Below are 20,526 nucleotides of genomic sequence, written 5' to 3'. Positions count from 1 at the left end.
TGCAATGACTCATTGCTTCATTGTAAATAGATCTAGTGTATCTCATGCTGCCTTGAATGAATAATTCCCTGTCAAAAGCAGGTGATCTGTGTTCTCTGACTCACAATTGAACATAGTGGCAAAGGGTCTGTGTCAGGTGACAGTAAAGATTATCTGCTCATGTTCAACAGGCACTGTCAGTCATTATTATGAGCTGCATGATGCAGACATTAAGAGGCACCGAGGGTAAGGGGTGGGGTGATCAAATAGATTTATCTCAGCCGGGGAGTCTTGCCGGCAGCCAACGGGGCTGAATTATGGCACAAAAGCTGCTGTATGAACAAAGTAGGACAGTAAGAAGAGTGCAGTGTAGTAGCAGCACAATGCGGTCAAAAATAACTCAGAATGTGAGAAATGAGATGGAAAAGAGGAGAAGGTTGTGGCGGTTAGATGTGATAATTGTGCGAGCACACCAGGGACGTGAAGATGAGTGTTGCTGACTCCCATCTGTGTCCCCTCAGTGCCAGCCCTTCACAGACGGCCACTGTCACAGAGCAGAAACCAGCAGCAAATCACAAAGGACCAAACCAGGGTTCATGTATGATTTATCCCGTTTAGTACAAATCATATATATTGTATTTACCATACTTAAAGTTCTTAATCCGACTCGCGGGCAGCCACATGTTCCCCATTCTCAGAGCAATATAAAGAGTGGCTAATCTTTCACAATGAAGATTTGCTCTGGGTGGTGTCAACATAACGTTACTCAGAGTTGATTTACACACTGTACAGAAATGAATGGAAACCAGTGGGGTTTTCTGAAGCATCTTCTCATTCTGTATATACAATTTTTTTTTTTTACGGCACCATTATTATTCACTTTTTAAACTCCTATATTATGATTACAATTTATTTTACCCATGCATGCCCAGTGTTTCCTCTAGGATTTTTTTCAGCAGCGGGGGTAATGGGTTATTTGTCCCCTGGATGATGTGAGCGTTTAAATATCAATCAACAATTTAGAAAGTATAAAAAATGACACTCAACTGCAAAACAAGCTTCAGAATCAGTCTTTCCCACAGGTTTTTGTGAGAATATGATGGGGGGACCCGAACAAACTAGGGGGATTTGGGGGCATGCTCCCCTGGAGAAATGTTTTGCCCAAAAAGCCTACATTTGGTGGCCTCTTGCACATTTTAATGCCACTATTATTGTAAAATAGAATAAGGGTTCTTCTGTTGTATTTAAGGCATCATATTTTGACAGTCTTTATGTGCTGGACTCTGTTAACACATCCATGTGCTCTTATTTTGAAAGCTACATGTGTTTGCTTTTACTTTGAAGGCAAGGCTAACCCATTCTTACCTTAACGCTTAGTAAATACAAGCAACGGGAAAACAAGTGGAGGCTGACTGACCGCAGTGTGCTTTGTTCTCTTTCAGTAACGTTAGCTAGCCATCCGCTCTAACAGGAAGTCCGACCTCACTCAGAAACCGGAGTAATGTTAACCGAGTGCTCGCGCTGTTATGGTTGTTATGACATCTCCATTCGCTCGTCCCCCATGGCGAGAGAGCGAGCTACTAAATCAATATAGCGGAAACCCTGCCTGTAAGTTGGGAAACAAATCTTTAGACATTTAAAACTGTAGCAAGATCTAGAAAATGGTGGGCAGACATGTAAAGGACAGAACAGAATCAGAGCAAACTGTCTGCAAACATATGCGAGTGGGAAATCTCTGTCACATCACTGTCTGACTGACAATTCACATTGTGATTCTGTCTTGTAACAACTCATAATGTAATAACTAAGCATAATGTATAGAATAATGTAAAAAAAAAAAAAAGAAAGAAAGAGGAAGAAAACCATGAAATGAACAGTTATGTGTGTAATGTAATAATTTTCATAATAGAAAGAAAGAAGACAATAGAAAATGTAAAAGCTACTATTTGTTAAATTTTCAAATACATTTTTCATGGTGTATAAACATGCTCTGCAGCACAGATACAATTTGAACTGCGACATATGTGACCTGGCAGTTGGTTATCTGGAGTGGGATGTTTACCAGAGCTGGCAGCCGTCTGTCCAGTGACACAGAAAACTATGTGAAGGTGCAGCGTCCCAACACGTTTAAATCAAACAACACAGCATTAACCACACCAGTGACGCACAGGCAACCTCCTCCCAGACACTCCCTCTCTCTGGGCGTTAATGATGCATTGTTATAATAATTGTGTTATAAAATAATGACACATACAGGTGCATCTTAATTAATTAAAATATCATAGAAAAGTGTATTTATGTCAGTAATTCAATTCAAAAAGTAGAAATAACACATTATATAGATCCATTACACAGATAATGAAACATTTCATGTCTTAATTTATTTAATTTCTTCTTATAATAATGAGTATGGCTTACATTTAAGACCTAAAATTAAGTATCTTTTAAAGACCAATTTTAAAATGTATGGTTAATATGGAAATGCTGGCCTCTGAAAAGTATGTCCATCTATATGCACTCAATACTTGGTTGGGGCTATTTGACTTGAACTACTGTTAATGGACTTTTGCATGATATTCTAATGAATTCAGATGCACCTGTAGGTAAATAGAAATTGGTGGTCTGAGCATGCCTCGTTAATAAAATGCAGTTATTTCTGTGTTGTAATTTTAGATCAAAAGTACTTAAATGTTCACCTCACTTTAATACAGTCTTTACCACCAGGAAAAGAAAATATTTATCTTTGTCACAATGATACAGCAGCCAAAATACCAGACTACTTCTGGCCTCATGCAGTTATGTCATTTTATATTGATTTTACCATTATTACACCAGTATAAAGTCAGCTAAATAAGTGTCTTCTGGTGACTCACTGAAGCATTTTAGGTAGATGTTTACTATAAATCCTCTCTCTCTGTTCCCCTCAGAGGCCGGCAGAGAAATGTCGCTATGTGGTGGGCAGCGTCCTGTGTGAGGGTGAAGAGAAGCCAGATGAAGAGCTGCAGAAGATGTACGAGAAGTTTGGCTTCAAGGTGTTTTCTCTGCCTGAAGTGAGCCACGCCGTGACTACCAGCTTCCCCTGCACCACCCCTCTGTCTCATGTGCTGGGACCCTACAGGGTCTACCCCAGGCTCACTTCCTACATCGAGGTACAGATAACAGCACATATTTCTCTCTATTAACATTACTTGACATAAAGTCTTCCATACAGACACACAGTAAGACAGGAGTTTTCTCTTCCTTTTTGTAGCAGTGGATGGCAGTCATCCTGTGAACATATCTGTCCTCTTTTCTGCTTCCTGCTTGTCAAAAGACCCCCACTCATGTGCTGTTTAATTCATCACATGAGCAGATGAGGTCTTTAAAGTAGATTAAGAATAGATGAAGTAGTAGGAAATAAAGGTATGTCTGAATCCCGCAGCCCATATGCTGGGCTCCATGTCCTCAGGACAGGCCTCAAAAAGCTATTGACATTTACTGATGACATTTACACACATGGATTCATTTTGGGGCATCCCACTGCATGAATAATGCTCCATGTGTGCTCGTGTGTGAGTGCATGCATGTGCGTGCTCGCACATCTGTCCATCTGTTTATTCAATCTTCTGTCTCTGAACAGGAGGTAAAAAAGGACCCACTTCCTAGTCAGAAAATGTACCAATATGTCGAGAAGCCTTTTTATTCTCAAATTCACTTTTTGTGAGTGGAACTTTTTTTTCCTATTCATGATGACGGTTCGGTTCACAAAAAACTGTTCAATGACAAGAGGGATTGCATTTGAGTGGGTAAATTAATTGGTATTCCTCACTAATTTTATGAACCTTTTTGTATTTTATCAGCAAACTGCAGTGTGTGAGTTGCCTGCACAAACACAATGAATCATCAGCATGTGATGGTGCCATTACACCATGAGCTGTGTATCCAGATCTGTCAGCAAATCAAAGTCATGCTGAAGATATCCTGTGTGAAAGGTCTCTTTAATCCTGGCATTGTCGCACAGTTCTCTTTATTAGGAAGCTTAAATTCTTGGCACTGACAACAAAGTTTGGATTTCCCTAATGTGTTCATTTGTTCAAAAAACACAATGGCTGCACAATATATAATGTGGGATGAGCTCCAGAATAAGCATCAAAACTTTTTGCCTTTTGTCTTTTGCTTCCCAATTTAGATTAGCTAACTCTTCATATACTACTCTGCCTGGTGTCTCCCCTGATGCATCTAGTCACCAGCTGCCTTTTTTCACCTGCCTCAGAAGTGTTGCATAGGCCTGGGCCGATAATCAATAAATCAATTAATCGCACCATAAATTAAATGAACTCAATAATTTTGCCGGCCTCGATATATCGCCATGCGCATGCGTGTTTGTTTTCCTCGTCTGTTGCCTCCAAGCAGGCTGGATGACAAGAGGGTTCACTCTGTGCTCGATCTCAGCACCTTGGCACTTTTGTTCCATAGCAGAATGAGCGGAGTGAACCCTCCTGTCAGTCATCCAGTCTCTGCTAGCATTGGCTACACACAGAGTGCAGCAGGTGAGCCTCGTGCGGAGCAACGCGAGGAAAAAAGATGATTGCAAAGCCAAATGCCACAGCCCCGGTGTGGGAATATGTCGGTTTCAAACCGAATGAAAAAGGTGAGCCCATCAACACACGGACGAGCCTGTATGCCGAATTTGTTCAGAAGTGGTGGCAACAAAAAAAGCCACCACAACAAACTTGCATGCCCATCTAAAGCAGAACCACCCGACCCAGTTTTCCCAGCTGGGGAAAAAAACTGCACCTGGAGATGCAGAGCCCTCGTCCCGACAGTCAACACTGGTCGACAAAGTAAATATAAACGGTGTGCGCTCACAGAAAGTGGAGTTTGCTACATCGCAAAATAAATGCTGCCCTTTAAAAAAAATAAAAATGTTTGTTTTATTTATTTAGGATATTTAAACGTTCTTAAAATTACAATTACAATGGTAAAAAACACTGAGAAATAAAAGTGTATTGTATTTGAAAGGGTGTGCATTATTATGATATATTATCATGTTGACAATAATATCGTTTATCGGCAATAATTTGTGGGACAATATATCGTCCAGCAAAATTTGTTATCGTCCCAGGCCTAGTGTTGCACCCAGATTACTCCCCCTTCACCTAGACAGCTCGATCAACCAATAGGAGTTCTAGCGGTTTCCAACCAGGCAAATGCTAACAATTGTTTTTATCGCTATCACAAACGTCACATTTTATGGAAGATATTCACACATCCAACTCTCTCAGATGCAGGGTCGTTAGAAAGTATCACAAGAGTTTTAAGAAAAAGAAGATCCTGCACACTGCTCTAACTCAGCATCAACATTTTTTGACCAGACTTAACGTTTTCGTCCGACTGGATCCGTGTCAATCGTGTTAAAAGAATTCTTCATACACTGGTCTAAAAAAAATTATGCTCCGCCCCATTCTGTGTGCACAGGTGTGGGACAATCATTCTTCCGTGGGAGTGTCCCTCAAAAAACAGCATTGTGTACAATCTGTCACATTGTTTTCCACAAGAAGTTTTACATCCAATCACAGTAATGATGTAAAGCAATAAATCCGGCTATAGAGACAGAGCTTAAGCCCCGCCCCTGCCCGATGGGAGAACAGTCAATCACTCACCATTGACTTTGTATTGAAAGAAGGAGCCTTCTTGATGATTACGTCTGTTAGCAAACAACAGAAAAATGCCTAAAAGCTGCTATGTGGTGAAATGCACAACCAACAGGGTAAAGAACTCATAACTAAGCTTTTATTAGCTGACGAACTGAAAAAAAAAGAAGCTTTCAAGAGGAAAAAAGTGAATAGAGATGTATTTACATGTGGGACATCAGCAGTGACAATTGGAAAAACTATATGTGTGTGTGTGTGTGTGTGTGTGTGTGTGTGTGTCTATATATATATATATATATATATAGTCTACTACATAGTCTGTTATCAAGTGTAATATTAACGCCATATTTTTTTTAGCCGAGCCAGCTTTTCATTACGATAATCATTTTAAGCATTTAACAAATTTGATCGATTTTTGATTTATAATTGAAAATTTGACACCCTAATTGAAGTATATTTACATACATTGCATATCTATTGAATTAAAACATCGGCCCAACAGCTTTTCAACATCATTTGAAATTATGTAATCATATTCACTACTTGTATCTTGAGTGTACCTTAAGTAGATCTATGAAATTCTCCTTATAGAGCATGACATGCCATGGTATGACATCATTGAGTCCTTTGGGAGATAGAGTTTGAAGGTTGAATATCCAGTATACTTATTTTCTATTAAGGATTTAATTCATGTTGCCCTGGAACTTTAATGATGAGATGCCATGTTTAATGTATCCAGCTCATCGTTTGAAGGAAGCTTGCTACTTGGCCTCACAGAAATCAAGAAATGAAATGTTAAACAGAAACACCCCATCATGTTTAGTACAACCTGTACTCCCTACTGCCATAGACTGGGCTTGGTTATTGAAAAACCTTGGGACATTTTATCATCGGAGCCAGAAATATCCATGGATTTGAGAGAACCATCATTAAAAGTCTGCTGCACAGGATGTGATCTAAAAGAGACGGCCTTGTACTCAATGAAGTAAACTCACAGTCTGGGTACTAGAGATGCAGAGCATGTGCTCAATGTAATAATATGGTCAAAGGTAACTACTTTACTGATCTTCAAACTGCACTGAAAAAAAAATTTTTTTGGCCCTGTAATTATTATTTCAATCATCTATATAAATTCTACAAAGAAATACGAATTCAGTGCTTTTACTTTAAAATAGCAGTTTTTCATGCTGTGCATTACTTAGTGATTGTTTGTTATTATGTGTCCTCAGTTTTGTATGCAAATTGAAACATTCGATCCAAGTAATATTCACGAAACCAGTTCACTGGCTTAATTAGTTGATATTTCCAAGTAAAATGTAATTGAGGGACATCAGTGAATCTGCAACTTACTTGTGTATTTTCATTTAAAAAAAAAGTGGTTCTATTAAATAAATATTACTTAAACAGCCTGAGTAAAGATTACAAACACTGTCTGTGTGGAAAAACTTGCCTAGCTTTTTTTAAGTAAATGTCACTTCAGTGTGGGAACATTTTTTTTTATATAAATGATGTCATCAAATGTCCCACCTCTCATGTCAGTTATATAATTGAATGTCCTCGTGGCTTATATTGTCTTCATAAGACATCCCTGTCATTACAGCAAGAAAGTAAGTGAAGAGCTCCATAAGGAGAAATGACAGAGATTACCCAGTAGCAGCACATTTCAAGTACTTTAGACATGACATCTCATCAAGCAACATTGATGCCATGCTTCATAAAAAAAAGTATGCTGGCTATTGAACTTGCAAACTCTGTCCCCCAAAGGCCTGATAGGTACCATGGCATGTCATGCTCTAAAGAGTCTGGGGATTTTATATACCTACTTATAGTTCACTCAAGATACAAGTAGTGAATTTGATTACAGAACTTTAAATGACATATGAAAGCTGGAAGGGCAATGTTTTCATTCATTGGATATGTCATTTCTGTAAATATCCTTATATATAAATAGAATAGTTGTGTCTGTTATGTGGATTATGGTGTGATAGATTCATACTTTTGGGAGGGTTACTATTAAAAGAATGTTCCACTAGTGATTACTGAATACATTCCCCAAAAATTTAACATGTAAAACATTAGATCACTCAAATTAAGTCACATATTCTAAATACTTTGGATTACTTTTGAAACACTTCAAACTCAGCTTGCTGAGCTAATTTCTGACAGTGTCCTGTGTCTCCTCAGGAGGGATTGTTGTATCTCACCCTTTTACCAAGTTGAAAATGACCGTAATGCTAACAAAAATAGATACAAAAAAAGAAACAACAAACCAACCAAACCTCCTTGGTGGAGAGATTACTCTAATCCCTGTGAGTCATTTTCAAAGAAAGTAACCTTATTCAGAATATCACCAATTTAAACTAATGGAATACAGTTAATAAAATGTTGTTATCCTGTTACTTGTGCTCTATTACTCACTGAGCCTGCAGATTGTACACAGTTATTGCTGGCTGAGAGACACACCCCTGGGAGAATAATTGTCCCACACCTGTGCACACAGGGTGGATGGAGCATTATCAGTTTAAGATTAATGTGTGAAGAATTGTTCTAACACTCTTGATTAAGCTCCAAAAGGACCGAAACGATAGTATGGTCAGTAAATTGAGGTGCTGAGCGAGAGCAGTGTGTGGGATCTTCTTTTCTCATATCACAAAAATCACAAAAACAAAGGTTCCAACGTGTGATATTTAGCACCACGTTCAGCTGCTCTAACAAGGATGACTACACAGCACAAGTCTTCAATACTTCTTCTTAAATATTGTGTTGCAGTAGTGAAATCGGTCCTGATCCACACATTCTGAGCCTCAAAGAACCACTGTCTGGTCCGCTTATCATCATTTACCCGCCATCTCATCTTTTTTGCAGTTGGGTCTCTGCGGCACTATGCACACTGTAACACCCGACATCAGAGGGCAGGACAAACTCTAACATGTGCACTGACACAGACTAAACGATCTGAAGGCATAGGAATAGCATCCTTCAGTGTTAAAATTTAGTAGTATTTCCTTCCAGGAGTTGGCGCTGTTACATAATCATGGACAGCGTCGGTGTGCATCTGTTGTGAGCATGCAGCTCTGTCTGTCAAGATGGATGATGTCACTGTAGGGTAGCCATCAGTTTTACTCCCTCACACTTGTCCGCCGTGAGGCAGAAGTGCTTGTCGCAGTCCATCAGTTGACCTGAGCGCTATGACAGGTTGTTAAGGAGCTGCTCTTGTTCAGTCGATGGGCTAATAACACACTAACATCCAGTTTGAGTTGTGGAGTGGCGAGTGCACTATGCATACAGCTACAGCGCGGCTAATGAATAATGGAGCACAGTTTAGAGAGGCTTGGTTAGAGGGTCGTATGTGAATGTGCTAGAAATGTGTGCCTATATACTGTACGTATGATTAATTGAGTAGGTTTGAGGAATGAGGGACTTTGAAAGCAGGGAGACAGTTGTGACGTATCTTTGCACTCGGTATCTACTGTAGATCCAGTATGTGCTAATCTATGTGCAAATGGCTGCAACACAATTGATAAAAACATTCCCTTCAAATCTCATATTGAATATCTAATAAAGAAATTGAAATTCATATTGGATTTCTTTCTCAGGAACAATTCCTGTTTTTTATTTCCGTTTTATTGCTAGGAAACGTTTTGTTGCTGCCACTTTCTTGCCTCTTCTGGACCTTGGGGTGCACGAACGCCCCCACTCACTCTCTTCATCTGTTGGATGCTGTGTTTTACAGACTTGAGAGATTCATCACCAGTTGTAAACCCCTCACACACCATTGTACTCTGGGGTCTTGTATTTCATATCCATGCGCAGAACTTTGCACTGGTTTTACTTCATTTTAAATCCATCCTGCTGCCGCTCACTTATTTATCCACTTAGATGCCAGATAAACAGTGCTGTCATAGCCTAAGCTACCAGGGCTTCATCACTCTCTCCATCCCCTCTGCCCGTACAAAATTTGGTAAAAATGGCCTCTTCAACCGACAAGCATGCTTACAGCATGATTACAATAATAATAATAATTAATTTTATTTAATAGGGCGCCTTTCAAGGCACTCAAGGTCTCCTTACAACATGGAAAAAAATAAATAAAAAATTGACCTATGGAGATTTTAAACTTAAACTTTTAAGAAAGCTGGAGAGACTTTGGCACTTTTGCTCATATCACATGGAGGACTTTTGTCCTATTTTTGTGTTAGTATGAATGTCATGCCGGTCTGCTTTGTGTTGTGTTTTCTCTTGGTCTCTCTTGAGAATGAGACACTGTGTCTCAATGAGATTACCTGTATAAGGTTAAATTAAAAACAAAACAAAAAAACCCACAGTAATATCGGAATATGTGAACATTTCTGAAAGCTACGTAATATATTGAAGAGGCTCATCACATCAGGTGGGATGGAAAACTCCATATTACACACTCAGACGACGTCACACCAACATCACGTGACACCTCTGATGAAGGCTACAGAGGCAAGGTAGCCGAAACTTGTCAGGTACAAGAAATTTTGCTTTATTGGCCTTTATAGAGAAACAGTGTAAAAAAATAAAAACAATTCTGAAAGCTGTTCTCATCCATAGAAATAATAGTCCACTAATGGTTTTAAGTGTTGATGAGAGAAATACACTTAAACTGCCAGTGACTGCATTAATGCAAAATTCAAATGTTTATTTATACATTGTGTGATATAAAAATGTCACCCTGAAGAACATGATTGGACAAAATGGTCAAATGACTCATTAGTCAACTAACTATGGGTTATATGTTTTATGGCCATTTGGCAGCAGTGCAACAAGTATCTATGCATTAACCCATTAAGGCCTAAAGCGCCTGGGAAAAAATGCCTGGAAAACCTATGGGCGATTTTCAAATGACCCCCTAAAACACAAAGTTTTTCTGGAAATTCAACACCTACTAAATAATAGATTTTTCAGCCTCTGTAGCAGATAAAAATGAAATTCAAAAAGTATTTGAGAGCTTATACCCGTGGCTTTCATACGAAGTTGAGTTTATTTGTCCAAACCTTCAATAAAGTTTTTTAAAAAATCAACAAACTCAGCAAATGTTACATTTGACTGAATAAAAAATCCTATGCATAATACTAATACATGCCCATTAGCAAGATGCAAACATGATATGACCACTGGAAGAACAAGACATAGTTCTCATTAGCCTACTGTAATAAAAAAATTATAATTATCATAATGATAATAATAAATAATAATAATACATTTTATATATTGCACTTTTCAGGGTACTCAACGACACATAAAGTAATATAAGACATAAACAGTCATGATTTCTTATATCATCATCACAATCAATTAGCCTATTATTATTATTATTAATATTAATATATTATTAATAATATTATTATTATCTCCAGATGGCCACAAATCTGTCTGTTCTTCGGTGAAAATATGTCGTCTAAAAACATATTCCTCATCCATAAATGCAGGTCGATTGGTTCCGAGGGTTCAAAGTCCGGATCAGCAATTAAATCATCGGCGCTGTTTTCATCAGATCTCTTCCGTCACTTACTGCTGAGCTCCTCCGATATAGTCGTCTTCCACCATGATTTCAAAGTTCTGAGTTTTAATGGTAGAAATTCGGTAATGCTTTCCCGGCGTCAATGGGTTAACAAACAGTTGCTAACACATCTAGCAGACAGAGCAATATTAGCATTAGTTTTAAGCCTAGGTTTTGGCTAAATGTTAGTCTAGTTCTCACTTTCTTTTAGCTCTGTTTGTGATCTTTCTTCAACAACTTCTGATGGGAAATATCTGGCTGCTACATACTCAACTACGTTCACCGACTAGTTGCTAACTTTGTGAGCTGTTTGGCACTGGGCAGGTATAGTAGGATTATCAGAGCTTTTGAATTGCTGCTACTTAAACCACATCAGCAGAATTGTGGGCAGACCAAATTGTTTTGCTAAAAAACCCTCAAATGCACCATATCACCAGGAAGAATCACCCAATTCTATTTCCCAAGATTACAGATTGGTGGATAATTATTAGTGAGTTTCTTAAAACAACATTGTTCACTCGTCATTTGAACAATAGTTCATATAGAAGCATTGACTGTGGCAGCTTTAAGTCTTGAAATTCTAGGGATTGTGCAAACCAGTGCCGACTGAGGAGGCCAGCCTGGTGAGGTGGGCTTACTGCCTGGCCCCGTGCCCAGCCTTCAGAGTGTTTTCTCAGAGACTCACACCTCCTGGCCTCCTACAGTGCTTCAGTTATCAGAGAGCAGGTTAAGTGCATAACTGCCCTTCTTTTTTTCACTTGAACGCTTTCTCTCTGGTCCAACAGCGTCATCTCCACACCAGCTTACCTGGCCTTATCTCTTCTGTGCACAGCACATAAGCTAACACACACACACACACACGCACACAGACACACACACACACACACACACACACACACACTTAGAAGATCTGAAGTAGGTGATAGGTATTCACTGTGTTTAATCTGGATGTTTTTAATGTGCTGTTAGTAATCAGAGGGTATCAATGAATTTGTGGGATCAGCATAATGTCTAAGGTCTTGGTAATTTGTGCTCGGCAGGGGAAAATTCAAGTCAGTTTAAATTTAATCAGTGAGTTAGTGAGTGTTTATGAGCACAGGATGCTTAGGATTGTGTCATCTCCTCGTTCTCCTCTTTGCCTGATGGGGAAAGAAGGAAAAAAGGAAGTAGCTTTCATGCTATATTAAAGGATTTGGTCAAGCCCTGTTTGATCTTTGTGAAAGCAACTTTTCAGGACTTAAAGAATGAAATCGAACAATCATCGTGGGTTGGTGGCTGCGTCAGACAAAACTCCAAATATCCCCTGTGAGCAGAAATGAGTAGGAAAAAAAATGATAGCTCCCGTCCATTTAGTAATCCATTTATCTGAGTCAGGCTTAAAGCATCATAAAAAAATATTCTTTTCCCTTCACTCCACTCCACTCTATACTGTATCATGCCAACGTTTTGTTAGCTTGAAGGTCCCATAACAATTACCGGTAAATCTTTAGATCTATAGAATATCTCGGACTTGTATTACCTGGGGTATTCAGCAGTTGCATGAGTTGGATGTATTCTGTCTATTGTCGTTCTGTGTGGTTGCTCACATTGTGTTTTTGAAGAAATGTTATTTCAGGAGGAGGAGGGATCGTAAACAGTGCTGACAAAACAGTCACAGTTTCAGCTCACAAGCGCAGAATTGGAAAAACGTAACTCTGAATCAGCATTTAAGCACAATTTCCTGTATTTCTCAATTTAGTCTCTGGAAAGAAAGTCCAAGCAATTTACCACTGTCACAATGATAAACAACAAGCCCAGTCTGAATTAATAATGTCACCATATTGGCTGACCACCCACAGAGTTTAGAGTATGGGTTTTTTTCTTTGCCAATTGTGCAGCAGGTGAAGCTGAAAATGTGAGGGTTGCATCTATGTGACTGCATGTCATTGTGAAGATGAGTCTGGCTTATGTGTTGCACCACTTTGGAGCTTTTTTGGAGTGTCTGGGTGGGACCTTAGAGATCGTGCTGCCTGGAGACTACATATGGCAGGCCAGACTGAGTTCCTTTGCAGTGAAAGCCCCATGGATCTAGGCAGGCTGTGATGCAGAAGCAACGGAGAATGACACTGTGGCTCCACGGATGGTACAAAGCTCTTGGCAGAGTATGGTGCACTGTGAACCATCATCCATTAATTAGTGCAGTTCCCGTTTGGGGCGTGGCTGTTTGGAACACATGCCCGTTCGGATTGGGCTGATGACTTGGCTCCTACTGTTGCTGCTGGCAGCGTCGTCAGGGGGCGTGCCTGTGCAGAGCATGTGGCCGATCGGATCGCTCGGGAACAGGCCCCGTCTTGGGACCCAGAAGTGCTGCTCGCAGAGTGAGCTCATTCGATCATCTTCACACATGATGCTTCACTTTCTTGGGCCCTCAGCAATACAACCGCCAAGTGGGAAGTTGATTGGAGGAAGAGTTCTTAAGATATGCAAAGGACAATCATACACGCACAGACAGAAGGACAGAGCTTTTTTGGCAAATGGCACCAAATTAGTCACTTACAAAATGTGGTTGTTATAGCACAAAGTATTCAGGAGACATGGCATTTTTTGTAAAACAGACTTCAACTCCCAACTTTTTTAGGTATTGTTAGGCAGTGCTGGTGGTGGTTCTTGAATGTGCTCTAAAACTTCTTCAATCCTCATGGAACAAAAAGCATTGGGAATACCTGTGCTGCGATACCATCTGTAAGATCAAGATAAAAATCTTTGCTGTTACCTGGCATCTGTCTCCCACTGCAGTCAGATTGAGCTTTGTTGTTATGTGCTGGCAAAATGGAGGTGACACATGTGTCTGTTTTCACCTTTTTTTCAGTTAGTGGCACCTTGATGTTGTACCACTGCAGAGTGTTGATTCCTCACCCCCATTCTGTTCATGGTTTATTCATCAGCCACTCTTCTTCAACTTCTTTGATGTTATTATTTGTTGAATTAAATATAGAAAATGTGTTTTGCTTGTCCACAGCATCTATATTTCATGCAATAGCCTGATTAGGGGTTAGCCAGTGGAACTGCGCTGATTTCAGGTGTACCCACGGAGTAAACAACAACTGAGATGACCTTCACTCTGGTTAGATGCTTCTGGAATAAGTTGTATTGTTCATATTCTCCTTATAGGCATTGAGGTTTACTGTCAGCAAACCTGTATCTTAGTTTCTAGAAAACTCCATTTTGAGTACAATGCATCTTCTTTGAATGCCTTTATGTCAGTCTTTGTGTCTTGTCCCATGTGTGTGCAGCTGATAAACTGTATGCTGTCTGTCAATCAACCAGCAGGAGAGTGAATAGGGAGTCAGGATTCTCCTGTAAAATAACTGTGCTTCTTCCACCACGTATTGTAGCGCAGTTCTGTCTCTGTCTCTACTAAACACACCCACTCCAACACATACACAAAGACCATTTAATAATAATAATCCTAAATCATATTACGTGGTTATAAAGCCAATTATTTTCCTCTCAAAGTCAGGTAAAGGAATCCACCCACTCCCTGTCTCACACTCCTGGTTTCCTGAACATCATACCTTATATTACAGCTCTTTCTCTGTCATCTAGCTGACAGTAAGAGTTCAGGTACAAGTTTAAGAAATGAATTGTTATGCAGATAACAACTCCGTTTTTTTTTTGTGGCTTTCTTCTAGAGCATTTTGACACCCCACCCACAGAAGCCTCTGGGCTCATAAGTAGTATAGCTGAGTTTCTAATTATCTATTCAGGGTTATTTTTGAGGCATTACTCAGAGATTGTGTTTTATTCCTTTTTGTCCTGCCTTTTCCACCTGTCTTATTGTACAAAGTACATGATAATGGGATATGCTAATAGGCTTTCCTTTCCTAATTATTTTGGATGGATGCTGGTTGTTTTCAGCGGCAGAGAGGGGACTTAACAAGAGACGGGTAACAGGTAATATTTTGACGCAAGGGAAGAGGGCATGAACCTCGATTGCACAAGTCGAGTCTTAGAAAGTAGGCTTGCAGTAAAATATCTTGGAGGAATACTTTTTGGTTTCGAGGAACTTTACTGTTGTTGCTTCTCACCTAGAGTTACACAAACCTGCAGATGCTTTGTTACATATCTGTATGTAGCTTTTCTGTTCTGAGTGATAATTCAATATGATAATTTACCATCTTTCAATGGAATCATGTCATGATGAAATCATATATTGATATATTGTGATACACAATTACATCAACTAAATGTATAATAACAAGCACATACTAACTTAGATTTCTCAGAAAATTAACTCTTTGTGATTTATACATTAATATCGATCCCACTGCAGTTCAGAACAATCCCCAATTGGCTGGTTAGCTCAGGTTGGAAGTCATGGGCCTATCAAACTCAGGACCATGCAGCGTAGAAACTTATGTTTTGTGCAATTTAATAGAATTTGTTGGGAAAAGGGTAAAGGTTGTTTACTGGTTGGTTAGTTGGCAAAACTAACGTCTAACGCAGACCTGGGCATTAGGTGGCCCGGTGCCACATCCGGGCCGTTGGCTGTCCCTGTCAGGCACACGTGAGGTTACCTGGAAATACAACCACAGTCCTTCTGTTTTGAAGGCGATTAATGCGTGCAGGCATATGCACTTGCACAGAAATGCGTTCCACAAAAAACACTGATTTACCTTGTTACCCTGTCAAAAACACTTTTTTGCATAAAGGTTTACTGCATAACATACATGCTCTATATTGTTTTTGTGGTTTGAATGTATGTTGTGTTTAAAATAAATGGAGAAGTGAGATAATGATTGGAGATTTTACTGTTTTTTTTTTACTGTTACTTGAGTTACTCCACATTAACATAGTTGTATTATAGCATGCATTCTTACCAGTAGCAGCTCAAAACCATACAATTCACTGCTTTTTATCAAGCGATTAAATGAATATTGAGCAGAATTATTAGTATTGGTCCGACTCTGCAGAATTGCCCACCTCTGGTCAAACGGGTAACTGTAACGTTAGGGTTAACTTATAATTATGCAAAGTCTCATGTAGGTTTAATCGCGGTTAATTAACAAGTTCTTTTGAACACTTCGGTTGCGTTTTGCTAGCTTCTTTCAAAGGTGGCAAGAAGACCCAATGCAGCGACACAACAATGTGTGTGTGTGTGACCAATCCTAGCCTAGAGGGAGGGACTTGTTCTAAACTGCAGTGGGATCCATGATAAAGAGTGATTTACAGAGTTTCCTGAATGCTAGCTGTGAACGGCTGCTTACTTGACCTACAATCCTTGTTTCAAACCAGCTTAACCATGTCATGTAATATACTACTTCTACTGCCTACTACAAACAGATATTATATGGCCACAATTATGCACTATGACGGGATCCAGCCTTTTAGGTTTACCGAGCATTTTTTCTATAATTTCACTTTTATATGTTATGAACTGTTAATTATGCAGAGAAAATAATCATTCATTTGTACCATACACCATAGTAGGCTTAACCATGTAGTTACTTCATAAAGTCTACTAAATAACCAGAAAACAAAATGTTACAGAGAAATTGCCTTTCAGAAGAAGTATTGCCATATTGTCCAGCCCTAGTTTGAAGCCACCGTAGCTCACTTTATGGATATCTGTGGGATCAGAGGAAATTCTTCAGCATATGGTGCCTTCAAACGGCAAGCCATGAAAAAGCTGCCATTTGTCTCTCTTGGGGAAAAACAAAACTGAACTATGATTTTCCCTTCAAACTTCTTGAAGAAAATGTTTGCTTATTTTGTGTCTTCTTTGCTGCCCAGTGACACTGTGTTAACCCTCCTGAGGCACTAGTGGCAGTATTCTGCATCTTTAATACCTCCTGGGCTCAGGACGCAGGCTCCCTGAAATGCTCTCTGTTCGGTGATTTCCGTGCGGGATGGCATCAAAGCGCAGAAAGCAAAATGAGTCAATAAGCGAAGTGTGAGTTTGTGAGCGAGCATGCGTCTCTGTGGTTGATTGCTTGGGAGCTTGTTGAAAATTTGAGTTAGAGGAGGCACAAGCCTGTCTGCTGTGTGTGTGAGTGTTTGTGTTTGCATGTGCGCTTTAAAATGCAGGTTGTGGTGAGAGCGAGATAAGTCTCCTTCATTATTAATACTGTCATTCCACAGCATTGTTCCATCCATTACATTTGTTATTGGTTAACACTTCTTGTTTTTCCGGGGCTTTCAAAAATAATAACCTTAACACAACAGAAAGCAACAGTCTGGAGGTGGAGGCAGCCGCTGACCTGCAATCCTTCATATCGTGTGTTTACAATTGAAATGCCTTGTTATCCCCTCACTTTGCCATTTGACAGTCTGTGGAGGAAACACTTGGCTGTAGATGCACATGGCTATATTTAGACACCAATGACGCTCATGACAGTTTCATCACTTTTTTTCTTTTCTCTCCTACGAGGAAGTGGGCTATGATGTGCTGGAGCCTTAAACACGCTGGGATCTTCCCAAAATTTCATATTAGCCCTGCTTTTCTGTTTGCGGCCTGCTTTTCTGAGAATTGCTGCAAGTCTAATATTATCTCTTATCTGTTTTTCATCCAGATCCTTGTCCTTCGTTACAGCTGAACTTCACCTGCTATTTGACCTTGTATGTCTGAGCAAAACGATTGCATCCTTTTAAAGCTTCCTTAACTTACGACCAGGAGGCTGAAAGTCAATTTGTTTTAATGCAGTTGATGAGAAAAGCATAATTAAGTATTTTTCAATGTGGAAATATCAAAATTATTTAATCGCTTTATCCACTGGTAATTTTATTTGCAGATTATGATTTTACATAAGAAAAAAATGTGATTAACAAATGTATATGTTGTATGTCTATAGATTGAACCACCCACCATAGATACACAATTAAACTGCTGCTTTCATGTTAATGAATCAGTAATAATAATCCAGTATCTTTCACCAATGAGCATTTCTAATCTGGGCCACTAATATGCATACTTTTTATGTCCTTTTTTGTTGCTTTGTGAGATAAAAATGCGGCTCCTAAATGTAGTCAGTTTATAATTACAATGTGGGCCAAAATGACTGATTCGTCTCCGAAGTCTCTATAATTTTAATAACATACACTTTTTGTCGACCTTGGATAAGGAAAAACAAACACAAAAAATTAAATAGAGGGAAAAAAAGACACCTCGGAAGGAGAAACAGAAGACCGTAGACAATATTTAATTAAGTACCTAACATAATAATTTCAATACAATAAATTGAAGAGCTTCCAGCAATGAATAATTGCAAATAAAGGAACAGTTAGTTTTTGGGAAACACTTTCTTTGCTTTCCTGCTGAGAGCTAAATGAGTAGATCTACAGTATACCACCCTTGTGTCCATTTACAAGTAGCTTAGCTTAGCATAAAGGCTGTAAACTGTGGGGAAGTCGCTGGCTTGGCTGCGTCCAAAGCGGTAGGACAAGAAATAGTTACAGCATGTGACTCTCTGAATGACCACAACTTGATGTTGTCTACATATGTTTGTGTACTGATAATACAAACTAGATGCACTGTATTCATTCATAAGATTTCAAGGTGCTTGTTGGCAGAGCCTGGCGAGCCGTTTCCTCTTTCTTCCAGTCTTTCTGTGAAGCGAATCACCTGCTGGCGGTGACCTCATGTTTAGCATACTGACATGAGAGTGGTATAGATCTTCTCATCTAATTCTCAACAAGAAACTACCGTTATAAGCATTTCCCAAAATGCCAAACGGTTCCTCTAAAGTATTTGATTTACTTGCGCCTTTCAAGTCCACGTTGTAAACATTTAAGCGGTCCGGGGCTTTAATCATTCTGCTAGTCTTGTAAAGTCGGTCTGAGGCTCCTATTCTTAGTGACAATTCAGCGATGCGTTAAGTGAAGTTGATCGCAGGCAGAAGCGTTTGTGGTGTTCTTATTGATTCCTGCCTCCCTTCCGGCTCTGGGATACTCTTTCCTCTGAAACTCCAGCTGGGCATCACACACCATGCTGCCAATTAGGCTCAGTGTGGTGAGCACACCCTGACAGGTAGTGTTTTCACTGTCGTATTTGTGACCTGTGTGTATTTCCGTCTGTTTTCTCTACTGCGTGTACACCCCAATCCCTTTTTCGACTGGCTGTTCAATCGGCCTCTACTTTTTTTCCGACACACAGTCTCACCTACTGGTAGTTGAATAATAGTTGCCATGGCAAAACAGTCACTTAAGGCAGGGCACATTTTTTTTGATAGAAAACAGAAAATTCTGCATGCAGTTATTTTGTGCATATGAAGGTTTTAAGTTGTCCTCGGAATTCTTTTCACTGTTAAATATGTTTTTTTGCTTTTGCTGTGATGAATAAAAGTGTAACACATTATGTTCCCTTGGTATTCAGTGCTTTTCTTTCTGAGATTAAAAGTCATGCTCTGACCTAGCAGCTAATAAAGGTCTATTTAAATGTGTGGGCCTGTCCTCTTTCATCAGATGAAATGGTACAGCAGCTTGAGTGTGAGGCAAAGGGAATGTTGAAAACTGCCGAGATTAGATGGTAGAAGCTTTGTGCATTCACAGCATGGATCGTCCCTCTTTGGAAGCGCTATTACCCTCTCTGCACTCGCATGGCCTCACAAAATCGCGTTCATGTATGTCAATAGCTTGTTCGTCAGATAACTCGGCGAGGTTTATTGACTGGATTTCAGCTTATTACATCAAGCTAAGTCGGCAAGGACACCTTGGCCTTTAAGCAGAAGTTCACAGCCTTTAAAAGCAATTCTCTGTAGGAACTTTGGGCTCAGTCTAAATCTGTCCGTTTGAAGTAGCAGACTGTGGAATGGTGGGTTTGTGAAGATTAGGCTTATCTTGGCATCGTCATCCTAAACACGAAGTTCATGAGGTAGTCAATCAGAACATGAACAGGCCACTCTGTGGACATCTCAAAGAGCGGAACAAGGAGTGGTTCCATTCAGATATAATGGTGGCACTTTTGATAACCGTTCAGTCATTCTGCAACACATGGTTGCACGACAAAATGCAAGATGTATATTCCCTTAATGCTACACAAGAATAACAGTTTTTTATGGCTTAGTCCAGAGCATGAGTGAGGAGTCTTACAGGCTGAGGAAAGAAACCCCGCTGTAGTCTGTTGATATGACAGGAAAGTGTTTTTGATGGCACAAAATCAAAATCAAGATGTTGAATTTCCACCCTAATGTCTTATTTTTAAACCAGTAATATAATCTCCGCCAGAACCCAGTGGGCCAAGCCCGGAGGCATATGTTTTGTACTGAATAGAGCATATTCTTTCATCATTCTTCATCATTATTTGTAGGTTACATAGTGGGGTTGGCTGATATCTACCGAATTGGTATATTGTGGTGGTGGGGGGAGGTCCTTGTTGATAACTGTTATTTTATCAAGAACACACTCTGTGGT

General features: G+C 39.6%; 1 protein-coding gene across 1 annotated transcript in view; it reads left to right on the top strand.

Moving 5' to 3' along the window:
- The window catches only part of tex264a (testis expressed 264, ER-phagy receptor a), an 82,238-nt gene that overhangs the window by 13,380 nt on the left and 48,332 nt on the right, over positions 1-20,526 (top strand). The window contains exon 2 of the mRNA XM_059329905.1: positions 2,907-3,128. Coding sequence (XP_059185888.1) covers positions 2,907-3,128 — 222 coding nt within the window. The remainder of the gene's footprint in view (positions 1-2,906; positions 3,129-20,526) is intronic.

Source organism: Centropristis striata, chromosome 3 (assembly GCF_030273125.1).
Source record: "Centropristis striata isolate RG_2023a ecotype Rhode Island chromosome 3, C.striata_1.0, whole genome shotgun sequence".
In the NCBI taxonomy this organism is placed as follows: domain Eukaryota; kingdom Metazoa; phylum Chordata; class Actinopteri; order Perciformes; family Serranidae; genus Centropristis; species Centropristis striata.
This window is presented reverse-complemented; position numbering and strand designations above follow the sequence as displayed.